This window comes from Cardiocondyla obscurior, linkage group LG17 (assembly GCF_019399895.1).
Source record: "Cardiocondyla obscurior isolate alpha-2009 linkage group LG17, Cobs3.1, whole genome shotgun sequence".
Lineage (NCBI taxonomy): Eukaryota > Metazoa > Arthropoda > Insecta > Hymenoptera > Formicidae > Cardiocondyla > Cardiocondyla obscurior.
Window position 1 is genome coordinate 5,026,468 of NC_091880.1, and position 19,851 is coordinate 5,046,318.

At 43.2% G+C, this 19,851-nt stretch overlaps 1 protein-coding gene and 1 pseudogene across 1 annotated transcript; both read left to right on the forward strand.

Annotated features, from left to right (window-relative positions):
* Window positions 1-12,558: 12,558 nt before the first annotated feature.
* Window positions 12,559-15,006, forward strand: LOC139109434 (uncharacterized). The gene is made up of 3 exons (XM_070668486.1): window positions 12,559-13,775; window positions 13,889-14,861; window positions 14,971-15,006. The coding sequence occupies exons 1-3, from the start codon at window positions 12,697-12,699 to the stop codon at window positions 15,004-15,006; spliced, it is 2,088 nt and encodes a 695-aa protein (XP_070524587.1). The 5' UTR covers window positions 12,559-12,696.
* LOC139109282 (uncharacterized) lies at window positions 14,859-16,472 on the forward strand (annotated as a pseudogene).
* The last annotated feature ends 3,379 nt before the right edge of the window (window positions 16,473-19,851 follow it).

Sequence of the window (19,851 nt, forward strand, 5' to 3'; positions counted from 1 at the left end):
ACTCACTCATTATTCACACACAATGTGCTAGATGCATTAGCTGGCGTGTAATAATTCATATTACTCGCATATGATGTATTAGCTGGCACATTAAATTCCATATTTGTATTAGTTGGCACGTAAAAATCCATCACATTAAGAACGGTAATAACAGATCAGTTTGATGTGCGTGTTACATTTAATGTGATATAATTGTTCCGAGATTTTTTTATATATATATCCCCACCACTAATAAGAAATGCATCAATTAAGTGGGGGGATTAAATCTTCAAATTGTGTAAGTTTTATTCCTAGGCCACACACACAGGACACATGTTGCATGGAATTATCATATACATTGGAAGTCCACAATTACCACATGATCTACCGCATAATGCGTTTTGAGTATCAATTTCATGTTTGCGAATGGCAATCATTGGCCCACCCACATCAGCTAAATTAATCATACATGGTGCACATACTGCAATAGCTTCACTAGGTGTGCAATAATAAAAAGACAACATACAATGTTTAGTACGTCCATTAAGCGCGAAAAGTTGTGGTGAATCTATTTTTCGAGAAATACAATCTTCAAGATCTTCACTTTGATCACTCATATAATCACTATCGTTGGGCAATCCAATATCGTCCTCATCAGATAAATCCATTAATTCTCCATTGTCATTTACAGCATTTAAATCAGCCATATTCTCTTAACACAAAATATAAATTTAGTGAACTGTCACCCGATGGTATTTATATAGATCACATTTGTAGGTAATAGTGGGGATCACAATCATTAGTCTTAAAATAAAAAATGATATCATAAAGATTGCATCAGAAATGCAAGATTTGCGCGCACCACACGTGCTACTGCAATGCATTGGAAATGCAAGATTTGCAGACGCCGCACGTGCCAGTTATCTCAGGCAATGGTGTGGATTACAAGCGTTTAGTCTTAAATGAAAAAAAACAGTGATTTTATATAAGCGATAATGTTATGAAGATTGCATCAGAAGCGCCAATTTGTAGGCGCCGCTATTAAAATGTAATAAAAATAATATCATATAAAGATTGCAAGATTTGCGGACACCACACGTGCTACTGCATCGCACTGCATTGGAAATGCAAGATTTGCAAGATTTGTAAACGTCACACGTGCCAGTTATCTCAGGCAATGGTGTGGATTACAAGCGTTTAGTTTTAAATGAAAAAAACAATGATTTTATATAGGTAATAATGTTATGAAGATTGCATCAGAAGCGCAAATTTGTAGGCGCAGCTATACACATGTGCTGAAAAAAAAATACTGTTGTAACCCGACCCTGGCAACAGCAAGGCCACGCACGCGAAGGCGCTGGCCGGGTTAACAACCAGCGTCGATCGGATCTTCCGATCGCGGAATCCGCTGACCGATCGACGCCTTGCACTTTTCGCCTAGGCAATGAACGAACACGGTCACTGTCCTATGCGCCCGGAATCCGCGAACTGTTGCTTTTCCGCCTTAGTAACAGTCGCGTATAAAACCCGCGGCCATCGGATGTCCGCGGGTCATTCTGTTAATCACTACGACGGGGTAACGCTGCCCGAAGCCGAAGAACTTAACCAAAGGGAAATAAAAAAACATCTAAATAAAATTAAGAGTTATCTTTTATTCGCGGCCCTCGCTGAGATATACATAGATCCGGGAGGACGGACCCCTTGCACCGTCCAGGTGCAACATTCTGGTGGCAACGGTGGGATCCGCCCCCCGGCGAGGCACCGCTCCGGCGACGTCCCGCTACTCTCGGCGGGCCATATAAAAGATCTCTGAAACAAAAACAAAAGTGAGACGTCGGACTCATCCTAAACAGAAGAAGAAGACTAGGACAGCACAAGCAGCGGTTCTGCCGATATCGCACGCGCTCGACATCGGAGAGGCCGAACAGCTGGGAGATAAGCCAAGGTAGCAGCAGCCCGGCCGCAGCCACTCGAAGGAACGGACAGCCGTGGACAAGGACCGGAAGGAAAAGGCAACGAGAAAACCCGGAAGCAGAGACAGCGCCATGCGGCACCTTGCGTTAGTGTAAGTCCGAAATATAACTTTATTGTCAATCTTAACCCGACTAGTCGATGTCGGACGAAGACTCCGGTTTGCGAGCCCAAATAGCCAACGAATCTTGGCTACATAGCAAATCAGGCCACAGGGCACGGCGACCACCCCCTGAGAACCCCATAGGCATTGCAGCCGCCGCCCTACGCGAAATCCGCGATAACGTGCGTCGGGCATTAAATACAGAGAGCGATAGCGAAAGCTCAGCCGAACTTGATCCGCGCGAAGAAACCGAACCGTGCGACGAAACCGACTTAAATTTAGCACGACCTACCGACGAAACGCAAAAAAGCGACCGGAAGAGGCTATTAGAAGAAACAGGTAGCGATATAAGCAACGTATTGCAACGCGGCGAATTCTCTCTTACCTCATACGACAGTAGTATATTTGATCCCGCGGAAATAGTAGACGAGTTAGAAATGCGACGACGCGGCCGAAACTCTACCCGCGATAATCAAGGGACCTCCTCAAGGCCCTACGAAAATCAACCAGTTGAAACGAACCTCGGCGAGCAAATCTTCATGGTAACAGACCATGGCGATCGCGACGGAACGAGTGAATCAAGGGAGGAGGCCGCCGGCGGCACCCCTGTAACAACCGCCGACACCGTAATAAAGCGGCCCAGACCCAAACCCTCTTCTCCGATCACACGGAGGCGCTCACCGGCACCCCATAGCGATACTTTAAGTACGATTTTGGACGCCATACAAGAAATAAACAGGCGCCTAGATTGGGTAGAAATCGAGCTAAGCACGTTGCGAGAACCGCTTTACTCCACACGGACATCGGAGCCGGTAGCCGCACGACGGGAACCGCTAACTCAAGACCGCGATGACGTACGATTCTCTTTGGACAACCCCCGGCAATACCTGTCGATGAAGCATGCCCTCGAAACGATTCCTTCCTTCGACGGAAACGAGACGCACGCCAAAAAATTTATTAAAGCCTGTGAATACGTCGCGCGGAAAATACTGTACACAAAATTGACGGGACGCGCGCTGTCGCGTTTCGAGACTAGGAAAGTCGTCGGATTCTCACAATTCTTAAGCGAAATAGAGGAAGCATACGTGCAACGACGGGGCACCTCATACCTACAAATTGACTTTAATAATCTGCGACAACGACATGGGGAAAGCGCGCAAGCTTTTGGAATCCGAGCAGACTCCCTCGCGACTGAACTATACGACGCCTTAAGAGAAAATCCGAAATATTCAGATGACGAGAAACGCGGCATTTGGAATTCTATACAGTGTTGTAACCCGACCCTGGCAACAGCAAGGCCACGCACGCGAAGGCCGGGTTAACAACCAGCGTCGATCGGATCACCCGATCGCGGAATCCGCTGACCGATCGACGCCTTGCACTTTTCGCCTAGGCAATGACCGAACGCGGTCACTGTCCTACGCGCCCGGAATCCGCGGACTGTTGCGTTTCCGCCTTGGCAACAGTCGCGTATAAAACCCGCGGCCACCGAATGTCCGCGGGTCATTCTGATAATCGAATCGACGGGGTAACGCTGCCCGAAGCCAAGGAACATAACATAAGGGAAATAAAAAGTCTTCAGAGTAAAAAGAAAGTGTATCATTTATTCGCGCCCCTCGTGGAATACAAGAAGTTCCGGGAGGACGGACCCCTTGCACCGTCCGGGTGCAACAATTTGGTGGCAACGGTGGGATCCGCCCCCCGGAGAGGCACCGCTTCGGCGACGTCCAGCTATTCCCGACGGGCCATATAGAAGATCTCTGAAACATAAAACAAAAGTAAGAAGTCGGACTCATCCTACACAGAAGAAGAGGACTAGGACAGCACAAGCAGCGGTTCTGCCGATATCGCACGCGCTCGACACCGGAGAAGCCAAACAGCTGGGAGATAAGCCGAGGTAGCAGCAGCCCGGTCGCAGCCACGCAAAGGAACGGACGGCCGTGGACAAGGACCGGAAGGGAAAGGCAACGAGCAAACCCGGAAGCAGAGACTGCGCCATGCGACACCTTGCGTTAGTGTAAGTCCGAAATATAATTTTATTGTAAATCTTAACCCGACTAGTCGATGTCGGACGAAGATTCCGTTTTGCGAACCCAAATAGCCAACGAATCTTGGCTACATAGCGAATCAGGCCACCGGGCACGGCGACCACCCCCTGAGAACCCCATAGGCATTGCAGCCGCCGCCCTACGCGAAATCCGCGATAACGTGCGTCGGGCATTAAATACAGAGAGCGATAGCGAAAGCTCAGCCGAATTTGATCCGCGCGAAGAAACCGAACCGTGCGACGAAACCGACTTAAATTTAGCACAACCTACCGACGAAACGCAAAAAAGCGACCGGAAGAGGCTATTAGAAGAAACGGGTAGCGATATCAGCAACGTATCGCAACGCGGCGAATTCTCTCTTACCTCATACGACAGTAGCATATTTGATCCCGCGGAAATAGTAGACGAGTTGGAAATGCGACGACGCGGCCGAAACTCTACCCGCGATAATCAAGGGACCTCCTCAAGGCTCTATGAAAATCAGCCGGTTGAAACGAACCTCGGCGAGCAAATTTTCATGGTAACAGACCAAGGCGATCGCGACGGAACGAGTGAGTCAAGGGAGGAAACCGCCGGCGGCACCCCTGTGACAACCGCCGACACGGTAATAAAGCGGCCCAGGCCCGAACCCCCTTCTCCGATTTCGCGGAGGCGCTCACCGGTACCCCATAGCGATACTTTAAGTACGATCTTGGATGCCATACAAGAGATAAACAGACGCCTAGATCGGGTAGAAGTCGAGATAAGTACGCTGCGAGAACCGCTCCACTCCACACGGACATCGGAGCCGGCAGCCGCACGACGAGAACCTCTGACTCAGGACCGCGATGACGTACGGTTCTCTCTAGACAACCCCCGGCAATACCTGTCGATGAAGCATGCCCTCGAAACGATCCCTTCCTTCGACGGAAACGAGACACACGCCAAAAAATTTATTAAAGCATGCGAATACGTCGCGAGGAAAATAGACCCGGCGGACGAAAGTGAATTATTAGCCGCGATACTTTACACGAAACTGACTGGACGCGCGCTGTCGCGTTTCGAGACTAGGAAAGTCGTCGGATTCTCACAATTCCTAAGCGAAATAGAAGAAGCATACGTGCAACGACGGGGCACCTCGTACTTGCAAATTGACTTCAATAATCTGCGGCAACGACATGGGGAAAGCGCGCAAGCTTTTGGGTTCCGAGCCGACTCCCTCGCAACCGAACTATACGACGCCTTAAGCGAAAATCCGAAATATTCAGATGACGAGAAACGCGGCATTTGGAATTCCGTGTAGGAACAAGTGCTACAAAATTACCAGGCCGGACTCCTTCCGTATACTCAAATGATCGTCCGTTCACGGAATTATACTACCCTACAACAGGCCATCGCGGGGGCGGCCATGGAGGAGAGACAACGCGGTATACCGACGCGATCCTTCCTGGACCGCGACCCGCCGCCGCGACGCCCCCCGCCAGCCTGTCAAAAATGCGGGAAGCAAGGACACGCGGGATTCGCGTGTCGCTCGAGCCGTTACGCGCAACGTTTCCCGTTACCGCGAGCCGATCACCCGCCGCGCGTGCATACCACAACGAAACATTGCTCCTATTGCAACATACCCGGGCACACGCGCGAGGAATGCCGACGCCTGAAACGCGAGACGGGACCCCGTGAAAACATTAGACGCGACTCCCGACCGCACCCCCCGCCAAGGAGGGCCCCTGCAGTTAACACCGCGCATTGCCAAGAGAGAGAAACAAATACGGATATGATAGGGAGCGGCCCCGGAACCGCTGTCCCGCCGCGCCAACAGGAGACCCGACTCGCGAGAGATTACCAAATAGCGCATCTGGCAGAAGATACGCGGAGCCGACAGCTCGATCTCGTCACTCTACCGATCCTTCAAGCAAAGAACGGAAAGGCTACTTTCCTCGTCGACTCAGGCGCCGCGGTTACACTTATAAAGGTGGGAAAATTAAAAGGTACCACCCCCATTTTCTCCGGCTCGACCGCTTTAACAGGAGTAACGGGGCATAAAGCGAAAACCCTCGGAAAATGTAACGCCACGATCCGCCTCAAAACTACCTTCGTGCACCACGACATGCACGTCGTGCCGGACGATTTCCCCATCGATTACGAGGGAATTCTCGGCATGGACTTTTTAAAGACTCAGCGGACCGTGTATGACGTAGAGAACGGCCGCTTAAGTATAAACCGCGTTACATTCCCGCTCCATCCGTACGCTCGCATCATGTTACCGCCGCGCAGTGAGACCATCGTGCGTGCGATTACAAACGAAAACCGGGTAGGTATAATTTACGCACACGAGCCCGCACCCGGGATCTTGATCGGGAATTGCCTAGTCGAACCGATAGACAACGCGTGCCCTATCAGCGTAATTAATACGACCAAAAAACCTATAGTTTTTCCGACGCCACGACTGGTCGTTCACCGCACGGAATTTGCTGACTCGGCACCGGTACTCGCGTTACGCGACGCGCCAAGCGACGGCAAGGTACAGACACGGATAAAAGCATTAAACGAACAGCTGCGGACATCACATTTAAACAAGGAAGAGGACGACAAGCTGCGGCAAATCTGTGCAAACTTTTGCGACACATTCTACCTCGCTGGCGATACTCTCTCTCACACTTCCGCGGTAGCGCACGAAATAAATAACGACGCGGGAATAAAGCCCATAAACTGCCGACCCTACCGGTTGCCGGAGCGCCATAAAGAAGAAGTAAATCGACAGATAGATAAAATGATGAACGAAGGAATTATTCGCGAAAGCACGAGCCAGTGGAATGCGCCCATACTCGTGGTACCGAAGCGAGCCGACGCGTCAGGTAACCCGAAACTCCGGATAGTTGTCGATTTCCGGAAGCTAAACGACGCCACAGTGGGAGATTCGTTCCCTATACCGAACATTACGGATATCCTAGACCAACTGGGAAATGCGAAATATTTTACAACATTAGACCTCGCGTCAGGATACCATCAAATTCCTATGCACGAGGAGCACAAAAAGAAAACCGCGTTCTCAACGGCGCTGGGGCATTACGAATTCAATCGAATGCCGTTCGGGTTGAAAAATGCGCCAGCTACTTTCCAACGACTCATGAACTCGGTACTATCGGGCCTCCAGGGAATAAAATGTCTAGTGTACCTCGATGATATCGTAATTTACGGAGCCTCGTTAGACGAACACAACAAGCAACTCGTGGAGGTATTAAAAAGATTGCGCCAACATAATCTGAAACTTCAACCTGAGAAGTGCAAGTTCCTCAGGAAGGAAGTTTTATACTTAGGACATATAATAACGGAGGGAGGAATACGACCCGACCCATCTAAACTAACTGCAATACAACAATTCCCGACGCCAAAACGAGTACGCGACGTACAATCATTTATAGGGCTAGCGGGATATTATCGCAAATTCATCGAAAATTTTTCAAAAACCGCAAAACCTTTAACCGCGCTTACGTGAAAAGACAGCGTTTTCAAATGGGAAATGAAGCAACAACAAGCTTTCGAGATACTGAAAGAAAAACTGACTACCGCCCCTGTGCTAAGCTATCCGAATTTCGAAAAAATTTTTCTGATTACCACCGACGCCTCGGACTACGCGATCGGGGCTATTCTGTCGCAAGGGGAAATAGGAGAAGACCGCCCTATCGCATACGCTAGCAGAATACTAAATAAAGCGGAGAAAAACTACAGTACAACGGAAAAAGAGCTACTAGCAATAGTCTGGGCGGTAAAACATTTTCGCCCGTACATTTATGGCACGCGTTTTACATTAATCACGGATCATAAACCACTCGTGTGGCTATTTAACGTTAACGATCCGGGATCACGATTAATCAGGTGGAGACTAAAATTAGAAGAGTACACATATGACATCGTGCATAAGTCAGGCAAGCAGAATACAAACGCGGACGCGCTCAGCAGAAACCCGCCAGAAAAGTTTATCGGAGTCAGCACAAACGAGACCGGCGAAGAACAGAAATACAGCGAAGAAGAGAAAATAAAAATACTCAAAGAATATCACGACTCCCCCTTAGGAGGACACCAGGGAGTAAATCGCACAATAAATAGGATCAAATTACGTCATAATTGGCCCGGAATGAATAAAGATATCGAAAAGTACATCCAGAAATGCGTAAATTGTCAAAAGAACAAATTAAGCCGAAAAACGAAAATGCCGCTGATATTAACGGACACGCCAGGGAAACCCTTTGAGAAATGCGCCCTGGACATCGTGGGACCGCTACCGATAACGACCGCCGGAAATAAATACGTGCTGACATTTCAAGATCTCCTAATTAAGTTCAGCAAGGCTATCGCGTTACCGAACCAAGAAGCGGCTACCGTGGCCAAGGCGTTCGCGACAAAGATAATCCTCGAGCACGGCATACCTGAGAATATTCTCACGGACCAAGGGACCAACTTCCTAAGCGAAATCTTTAAACAAACCTGTAAACTATTGAAAATAAACAAGATTCAAACCACCGCATACCACCCTGAAACGAACGGAGCGCTAGAGAGATCGCATAGAACCCTAGCGGAATACCTGCGACATTATCTGAATGAAGAACAAACCGACTGGGATGAGTGGCTACCCTATGCGATGTTCACTTATAACACCACGCCCCACACATCCACGGGATTCACCCCATTCGAACTTGTGTACGGGCACCAGGCAATGCTACCTACAGCACTGACCACGGTGCCCAAACCAACGTACTCTTACGAAAATTACGCGCAAGAATTACGCGAGCGATTGCGCGCGGCTAACCGGATAGCCAGAGAAAATGCCAAACTAAAAAAGGAAAAAACAAAAATTACGTTCGATCAGAAAATAAATCCGCGCGCATTCAAGGTAGGTGACCACGTGTTACTGCACGACGAAACGGTACGAAGGGGGCGATCGAAAAAATTAGATGCTAAATGGATAGGACCGTATATAATAATAGAACGGAACGGCGACGTTAATTATACAATAAGAAAGGGCCGAAAAACAACGCGAGTACACGCGAACCGACTAAAAGCCTTTATAGATCACTAATAAAAACGAAGAGAGATCACGCGCAGCGAGGCGGACAGGAGTAAATAAGCAATAGGGATAAGGAATAAACAGCAGGGGGACCAGTGGCAGAGGCAATCGACACCAGCCTCAGAACTCAAAGAGGCTGGGTTCAAGCCAAAGGACGGACAAAGCATAGAAAAATACGTGAACACTACTCACGGTTGCTGAGAGGCCAGACGACCCGGCCAGCCGACGACACCCGGACCCGGAGGTCCACGTCGTAGCGACGCTCCCAAACAGAAATGAGGCGGAAATCATCCCGCGGCGGGGGAGGCGGCGACGGCGTCCGTGGGGGGCAGCAGGCCTCGCATATCCTCGGCTCGAAGAATTGGCTGCACCTCACGCAGACAAGGTACCGCGCCCGGTCCAGGAGGTGGTCCTGGCACAACACTATATAACCGGGCGCGTGGCACCGGTAGCACCGCTCCCCCGATGCCAAGGTCGGCTCTCTTGGAAAATCCACTGGAAACGAAGAAATCACAAATGAACACCCCGTAGATATAAATACACTTAAGTAATCATAAGGAAAATAAATGTAAGGCGAAAAAGAAATACAAAAAAAAAAATTTTTTTTTTCCCGGAAACAAAAACACGGTATTCTTACTTTCGTTTAACTCGGAAAAAATAAAAGGGCACTTAAGAAGATTGACTTGTACCCGTCGACAACAGGGAGCAGACTGACGGGACAAGCATAAAAAAATTCATGGGATAGATTAAGGCGACACCGTAATATTACACGAATGAAATAGAATATATGCACTCACCTCAGCGATAGAGTCCTTTTCGCCGGCACAAACGAAACTTCAGACACGTGGGGACACTTCGCGCACTCAAAACAAAAAAAAAAAAAAAAAAGCCAACGCGGCGTCGCGTTATAATAAGACTGAAAGATAATTTACCTTTCAGAATTATTCTCGCTGCAACACACGGTTCAAACGGCGGTACGAGGGGTGAACAGTCACCGCCGTACAAAATCACCAAATTCGAGAACGAACCCGGGCTATACTTCGAGGGCCAGGGACAACTTCAGATAACCGAATCCGTGTGGAAATTCGTAATAATCACCGACACAGAAGCCACCGAAGCACGATACAAAAATTTACAAAGCTACGTCACTAAAGCAGAAGAATTATGCGAAAATTTCTACAAAGCAAAGGAAGACCAGATAGGCGCAAAGTGTAAGGAGATACTATATACAGCAGCAGCAGAAAACGATAAGCTAACGGTCGCGTTGAACCGACTACGAATTATATACGGAGTGCCAGTACAAAAAAGAGGATTAATAGATATTGTAGGGAAAGTAGGAAAATCGTTGTTCGGATTAATGGACGCGGATGACGAAGAGCAAATAACCAAACAACTTGAAATTATACGCTCGCGGCAGGAAGCGCTACAACATGTCGCCAAGACGCAGATAAAAATTTTAAACACGACCATAGGGCACATAAAATTGATGGAAGATAAAGTGGAACACCACATACAGATTTTAGCAAACGCAACGAGCAATATCAGCTGGAGGCTGGACCAGCTGACGCGCAGATTATACGCGATAGACTATTTGTCAGTATTAGAGGCATTAATTAAAAATATGATAAGCGACGTATACGACGTCACCGATTTGATAACGCACGCAAAAGCGGACATTATAAACCTACGCATACTACCCTTAGAAAAACTAATAATAGAATTAAGAGAAGCTTCGGGGCATTTAAAAGGGGGAAATCACTTCCCTTTTAGGGTAAACGAACAAAGCTGGAATGACATACAGAAATACGCGGACATTAGCGCATATTATAAAAAGAACGCGATAGTGACTATTATAAAGTTCCCCATCGTCAAATATGAGTCATATGAGGTAATGAGAGTCTCGCCAGTACCCGTCCTAGAGAAGGAAAATAGATTTAAGGCGGTAAACGTAAACAACGAAATAATCGCGTTTGACCGAGATAACGCAAATTATATCTTATTAACCGCGGACGAGCTAAAGAAATGCAAGCGTGGGAACAAAAACTACATATGCATGCAGAATCACCCGGTTTATCGCGTTAAGGCGAATGCCCCGTGTGAGATACAGGCGCTCACGCAACCCGAGCAGCAACCGACGCAATGCGATATACGACACCTCACGTCGCGTGCCACGTTTTGGATGACACTAAGCGAGCCGCAGGCTTGGTTATTTTCGACCATAAACACACAGGAGATACACATGCAATGCAAAAACTACCCGAGCAAAATACTACTGATTGAGCAGACGGGAAAATTGAACGTGTACGGAGAATGCAAAATCACCACGACCGACATGACGATACGCACAAGGGCAGCTTCTAACGAGACAGACATAATTACTCACTTACCTCTATACAATTTAAGCCTTACACCCGCAAATGCTTTACCGGAAGGTACGAACGTAAAAGAGATACAACGCGAGACACTTATAAGAAACCCGGTAGAGTTAGATAAGTTAAGCGGCGAGCTCAGTGAGCTGGACAACACCGTGAGTCAGCCCGGAGGTATCACCTCACACGAAATAATCGTGTACACCGCGAGCGCCAGTACCACTGTAAGCGTGATAGCTATAATTGCGGTAATTGTAATCTTAGGTATAAGAAAATATCACAAGAATAAAAAACCCCCTCCGCCTCCTCGCATGTTGAAACCAACCACGGCGACCGCGTCCGTGTAAGCATAAGTTAAAGCAATAAGCAAAGCAAGAAAAGTAGACTAAGCAACTGATTAATGTAATGGCTTCTGTAAACAGCGATAAGAAGAAAACGGCCCTAATAAAACTCTGGCCCTTTTCTTCTCCCCAGGGGGGGAGGGATGTTGTAACCCGACCCTGGCAACAGCAAGGCCACGCACGCAAAGGCGCTGGCCGGGTTAACAACCAGCGTCGATCGGATCTTCCGATCGCGGAATCCGCTGACCGATCGACGCCTTGCACTTTTCGCCTAGGCAATGACCAAACACGGTCACTGTCCTATGCGCCCGGAATCCGCGAACTGTTGCTTTTCCGCCTTAGTAACAGTCGCGTATAAAACCCGCGGCCACCGGATGTCCGCGGGTCATTCTGTTAATCACTACGACGGGGTAACGCTGCCCGAAGCCGAAGAACTTAACCAAAGGGAAATAAAAAGACATCTAAATAAAATCAAGAGTTATCTTTTATTCGCGGCCCTCGCTGAGATATACATAGATCCGGGAGGACGGACCCCTTGCACCGTCCAGGTGCAACAATACTAAGCAAAAATTTGTAGACACCACATGTATGTCACTTATCACAATATGCACGTGCAAAACTGCTAACATTAGAAAAAATATAAAATTATCAGGCGGCTTCCAGTGTTTCATCTGTTCTCCATTGTTATGAAGGTTAATACTTAAAATGCTGACATAATCGCTATGAATTCATTGAACTTACTTAAAAATGTAAACGTAGCAGTTTGTCATATACCGCATATAAAACTGTGGAGCATACATCACATTTTATCATTTAACATATTGAAATCTCGAGAATAAAAATGGATCGACGAGAGCAACAGCTGACAGCGCAAGCAGATCGATTGACTTTAGAAGAATTCAATGCATGGAATCAGCAATGTGAAGAATATATCAAATTATTGGAGGACCAGGGGCGAAATAAACGCGCAAGATTATCAATCGGTGCGAAGCAATCACTAGTTGCATGTATTGCACGTATCGAAAGTTTAAGAGATTTAACAAAACAACGTTTCATTCATGTGGGTGCTGGACATAATACAAAAAATAAAGGACTTCGATGGAGTGAAATTGACACAGCTTTTGAAAGCCGCATATTAACTGGTGTGGTAATTAATTCAAACTATATCGAGCCTCGCAAATTTCTGGAAGATGCGCAAGACATTGTATTAAAGCATGTGCAAAATGTTATGCATAAACATAACAATATAAAAATTAATGTTGTATTTAATGGTGAATTTGTGGCTAACAATAAAACTGCAAATAAAAGTGTGTGCACAAAAAACTGTGAACTCTTTCGTTCAAGTGATCTACAAGAGTGGTACGAGTCACACATTATCGAGCCTATTCTCGCATCCTTGGATGAATTTCAAGAACGTGACAGCGGGTGGGCACTGTCGCGTATACATAATTTGATGATAAATGTAAATAAACACAATCCATTACATGCTGGGTGCCATGTGATATTACCACAGGAAATTAAAATGAAAAGAGCTGTGATAAATATACAATCTGCTGACAATGCATGTTTCGCATGGTCAGTGGTAGCCGCTCTATACCCAGCCGAGAAACATGTGGATCGAATAATATCATATCCACATTATGCGACAGTGTTAAATCTTGAAGGTATTGAGTTTCCAATAACTATGAAACATGTTAAAAAATTTGAAAATCTTAATAATATTTCCATCAACATATATACGATTGAGAAGAAAAAAATTCTGCCAATACAACTCACAGATAAAGTACGAGAGAGACACATTCATTTGTTGTACACACAGCGAGATAATGATGTTGGACATTTTTCATTGATAAAAAATTTATCACGTCTTATAAGTTCACAGCTTAGTAAAACAAAGAGTAAAAAATATTTTTGCGATCGGTAAGTATAAAATGTAAATAAAAAATGTTTTTTTCTTTTATACAATAAAAATTTTTTTTAATGCATTTATACAATAAAAATTTTTTTTAATGCATTTATACTCTTTATTCCAGATGCTTACATTACTTCAGTTCAAGTGAAAGATTAATGGTACACAGCGTAGATTGTGGAAAAATTAATGAGTGTGCAATTATATTACCATGTGATGAAAAAAAATGGTTAAGTTTTGACAACTATACTAGAAAGGAACGAGTTCCATTTGTGGTATATGCTGATTTGGAATGTACCCTAGAAAAAACGAATGCTGACTCCACCACATCTACATGCGCACACCAACATCATAAGGTTTTTAGCATAGGGTATTATGTATGCTGTTCATACAATAAGTCGCTATCAATGTATCGGTTTCATCGCGGTAATAACTGTGTTGCATGGTTCGCCGAGGAACTTAAAAATTTAGCGCATAATGTAAAAACAATTTTATCAGCTAATGTACCCATGGCTGATTTTACACGAGACGAGTTGGAAAATTTTAACAAAGCTACACATTGTCACATATGTGAAAAACCATTTGTATCAGATGACATACGAGTCCGCGATCACTGTCACTTAACCGGTCGATATAGAGGACCAGCACATTCAAATTGTAATATAAATTATATGGATTCGAATTGTATTCCCATAGTTTTTCATAATTTATCGGGTTACGATGCACATTTTATTATCAAAGAAATTGCAACTGCCTATGAAGGAACTATAGAACTGCTTCCCATAACGAAAGAGAAATATATATCATTTACAAAAAATGTTAAAAGCACCACTGATAATAGAAATAATTGTATAAAATTAAGGTTTATTGATTCATTTAAATTTCTAAATACAAGTCTTGAGAAGTTAGCATCATTTCTAAGTAAAGATAAATTGCGAGTGTCACGATATGAATTTTCTAATCTAACTAATGAAAATTTTGATTTATTAACACGTAAAGGAGTCTTTCCATATGAATATGTTGATAGTATTGAAAAATTGGAAGATGTATGTTTGCCTCCACGTGAATCATTTTACAGCTCATTGGCTGATGATACAGTATCCGAAAATGATTATGCACACGCTATAGATATCTGGCAACGATTCTCAATTCAAACGCTCGGAGAATACAGTGATCTGTATTTAAAAACTGATGTCTTGTTATTAGCTGACATATTTGAAAACTTTAGAGACAGCTGTATAGTGAGTTACAAACTTGATCCCGCATATTATTACACCTTACCAGGTTTTACGTGGGACGCGATGTTAAAACACACGGGTGTAAAATTTGAACTTCTTACTGACATTGATATGGTTATGTTTATTGAACGCGGTATACGCGGTGGTTTAAGTCAATGCTCAAGCAGATATGCATGTGCCAATAATAAATATATGCAGTCATATGATTCATCAAAATCATCAACATATTTAATGTATTTTGATGTTAATAATTTGTATGGATGGGCGATGTGTCAACCGCTACCATATGCCGATTTTCAATGGGTTGACAATGTTTCTAATTTCGATGTGATGAGTGTGCCACCAGACTCACCCAATGGTTATATTTTCGAGGTTGATTTAGAGTATTCACAACGTTTACACGATGCGCATGCCGACCTACCATTCTGTCCAACGCGCGATAAGCCACCCGGTAAGCGGCAGGACAAGCTTCTCGCAACCTTATATGATAAGAAGCGTTACATCATTCATTATCGCAATTTACAGCAATGTATTAATCATGGACTGCATCTTACAAAAATACATCGCATATTACAATTTAAACAATCCCCATGGCTACGTGTTTATATAGAACTTAATACCAAATTTAGAACGCTTGCAAAAAATGATTTTGAAAAAAACTTGTATAAATTAATGAATAATGCAGTATTTGGAAAAACTATGGAGAACGTGCGTAATCATGTTGATGTAAGGCTCGTAACACATTGGGAGGGCAGATTTGGTGCTGAGGCATTGATCTCGAAACCGAATTTTCATAGTCGTAGCATTTTCGCCGAAAATCTGGTAGCGATTGAAATGCGCAAACTTGAAGTGAAATTTAATAAACCGATCTATGTTGGAATGTGCATTCTGGACATATCTAAAACATGTTTATATGAATTTCATCATGAGTACATGCAACCTCTTTATCAAAATAAATGTAAAATTATGTATACTGACACAGACAGTCTTATATATCATATAGAGTGTGAAGATGTTTATGAGATTATGAAACGTGATATTAATAGATTTGATACAAGTGATTACGCTTGTGACAATGTGTATGGTATTCCACAAGTCAATAAAAAAGTACCAGGTTTGATGAAAGATGAAAACAATGGAGCGATCATGACTGAATTTATTGGACTTCGAGCAAAAATGTATGCATTACGAGTAGATGGTAAAAAGATACAAAAAGATTAAAGGTGTTAAAAGTAATGTTGTCGCCAAGAAGATAACGTTTGATGATTACACACGATGCTTGAAGGAGGAAATAGAAATGACGCGTCAGCAAACATGTATAAGATCTAAGCTGCACGAAGTGTATACTATACGTGAGGAAAAAACTGCTTTAAGTCCATATGATGATAAACGATATATTATACAGGATTCTATTGAAACATTACCATGGGGGCATTATAAAATACCGTTGTAAAAAATTTTTTATACATTATACATTATACATTATACATTATACATTATACATTATATATTGTTAATAAAAAAATTTTTAATTATATAAAATTCTTATAAAACGTTATTCTTGCATATCCATGAGTTATGTGAATTATTGAATCCCAGCCACTTTACATAAACATTATTTCCTTGTTTTCGTAACACTTTTTCGACAAGATATACATCAGGATTATTTACGTGAAGCAATTCCTGTTCATAGAATCCTCCAGCGATAGGTTTTCCACAAGAATCCTCCAACAAGTATGTCACAGGATTAGTTTTTTGCACTTTGACGATTGTAAATACTTCCGTAGTCCAATTTGGTGTATAGCCTTTTTCAAATATTGTTTTGAATTTGCTAACACGTACTGAATCACCAGTTTTAAACCGTGCTGGAGCAGCAATCTTTATGCGGCTGTAGACCGTTGCCAAGAGTTTGCCTGCGTTTGCAGGGGTAACATCGACAGGTCGCATACCAATAGTTCGATGTTTTCGCATATTATAATCCAAAACAAGCTGCTGCAGTGAATCAAGCCATTTATAATTTCCATTGAGTGTAAACATTTTCCACATAGCGTTTTTAAGCGTTCGATTAAATCGTTCGACAACTGACGCTTTCATTACAGTGTATGTAGAATAATGGTTAATATTATGTTTTTTTAAGAGTTTTTGTACGTTTGCGTTGTAAAATTCTTTTCCTTTATCAGTTTGAAGATTATTCGGACATCTTTTATTATTGCGAAAGATCTTTGCAATCGCTGTTGCAACTTCGATACCGCTTTTTGTCTTTAATGTTACAGCCCATGCATGCTTGTATAACACATCGATAACGGTGAATATGTAGTGGTAACCATGGTTGACACGTGTATATGGGCGCATCTCGACTACATCAGCTTGCCACAAGTCATCATACCCACGCACTATGACACGCCTTCGAGAAAAATTTCTTCTCGCCGGTGTATGCAATTCGTTTACCAATTGTAATTTTTCTGAGCTTATTTTCTTTGACATTTTTAAAGCTATGAGATTTACTGCACTATTAAAAAAATTTTTTTTCATAAATATGAACAATAGCAACACCGAAAACGATAACAAACGGTATTAACAATAGAAAACGGCAACGGCAACGGCAACGGCAACGGCAACGGCAACGGCAACGGCAACGGGAACAGCAAACGGCAACGGCAGCTGTTTAATTCTGTTCACCGCGAATAAATTTATTGCGAAGCGTGTTTACCACAACCTGTAGACTACTCTGTAGTATTTCCATTTTCTTATTCAGTTCATTTAGTTGATCTTTTAAATTCAGCACATTCTGTTGAACATTATTATTAAGTTCCACAATTTCATTCTTTAAAATCTGTAAATTTTGTTGAACATATTGTTTGTTGACAGCATCATCATCGTCCAAAGGTTCAGCTACATGCTTAATTTTGTGTGATCGCGCGTCGTAATCGGTGGATGTTACACAAAGAGCGTTATCACGCACGTAATTTCTAACTAACGCATTATATCGATAATGTTGATTAGTATTGCTTCCTCCACCATCTTTAAGCAATGTTCCAAACTTGTTAATCGGCATTTCGATATCAAATGATTAAATTGTGTATGCATACTTCAATTTATAATAAGCCCCACTTCGCGAAGTTCCTCAATAATTGATAAAATCTCATTGTCGTGAGCGTTATGACCTGCATAGCGTGAGGCTTCGAGCAATCGAAGACGATCTACGAGCTCGTTTGGATCATCCCAATGAACATAATCGATTTTATTATTGTTTAATGTTACAGCGTATGGTATACCTTGTCCAATTTTTTTACTCAGCACAGGAGCGATTATATTCTTATATTTGTGACCTTTGTTACTCTTTACTTGATTTTGAGAATTGTAGTCACGTTTATGTGCATTCGTTGCCATGAGTATACTTTTATAATTTTCTTTATCGGTATCAGTATAACTGCTCTCATCGGGAAATCTCATAAAAATCAATTCGTAAAGTCCCACTGTTCCAGGATACTTTTTACCATCTATCAATATATTATCATTTTTATCTAAATCAACACGCTTGTTGCCAATCATCGTTCCATTGTCGTTGAAATAAACTCCGTAAACGCTATCGATGTTAATAGATTTTTTCCGCTCAAAACAGCGCCTAGATACTTTTGTCCCAACGGTCCATAATGAGTTTGAAGAGTCTTCCAACCTTCTGATGTTCGCAACTTTTGTCGAATAGATGTTACCAACGGTTCGTCTGCGGTATCGAAAACGTCTTCAATGGAATGTGAGTGTGAACGTTCCCTTGATGAAAAATTTCGTTGTTGCGCGAACTTAGGCGTCTCGTTTAATGTGGACGGTATGGTGTGTGATCGTTTTAACGCTGATTTAATTGGAGTCGATGCTGTTATCGGTGACGTTGCATTTGATCGTTTTCGTTTTGGTGTCAATCTACTTTCATCTTCTTCTCCCAATAAAGATATCAGCGATGTATTTATTAATCGATTCCGTTTTGGTGTCGATCTACTTTCTTCTTTTTCTTCAGGTAATGATATTGGAGATGCCGTAATTAATCGTTTTTGTTTTGGTGTTAACACATCTTTTTTTTCCAGAAAATACGAGTCGTTCTTTGATATGGCTGATTCAACTTCGTTGTTTCCAACGGTGTTTTCCACAATCTGTTTAAGAGGCTCAACGATGGGTTTAAAATGTCGCTCCAACGCGATATCTTCTTCCATCTTTCCCGTCTTCATGGCATGATACTTTTTGCGAATCGAATCGCTCGTTTGAGCAATTTTCTTCGCAATTATCTCTCGATTTTTAAGTTCACTGTTGTTATTCATATTGAGCTTGACAGTTATCAATCGGTGTATCGACAACGACTGATTACATTATGATACCACGAAGTCGTTAAATCCCTTTCTATAGCGACCGTTTGAAATAGCACTGTCCTTATCAATCACCACAAATCCATACTTTTGTTGCCAACATATTCGACACAATTTATCAAAATCTTCGAATGACATATCAGTGTTAACATGATCATTATATATATGTTTCATATTTGTAACATCTTGTTTAAATAGAATTAAAAAATTCGTATTGTCACGTATAAGATGCTTCGGTATTTTCGCATACGTTTGACAAAGATAAAAACTGTCAACGTTCGCGTGTCGCCCCATTGCAAAGTATTCTCTTACCGCATCCTGCTTATCACATGCTATGTCATCAAAAATAAATATAGAATTCGGAAGTGCTTCGCTCGGTGGAACAACATCAATATTATTTGAAAATGTGAAATAATTAATTTCTTCTATTGGTGCCAATATCTTTTTCAAATACTGATATTTTGGTTGTTGCAACGATTTCGAGTATACATAAA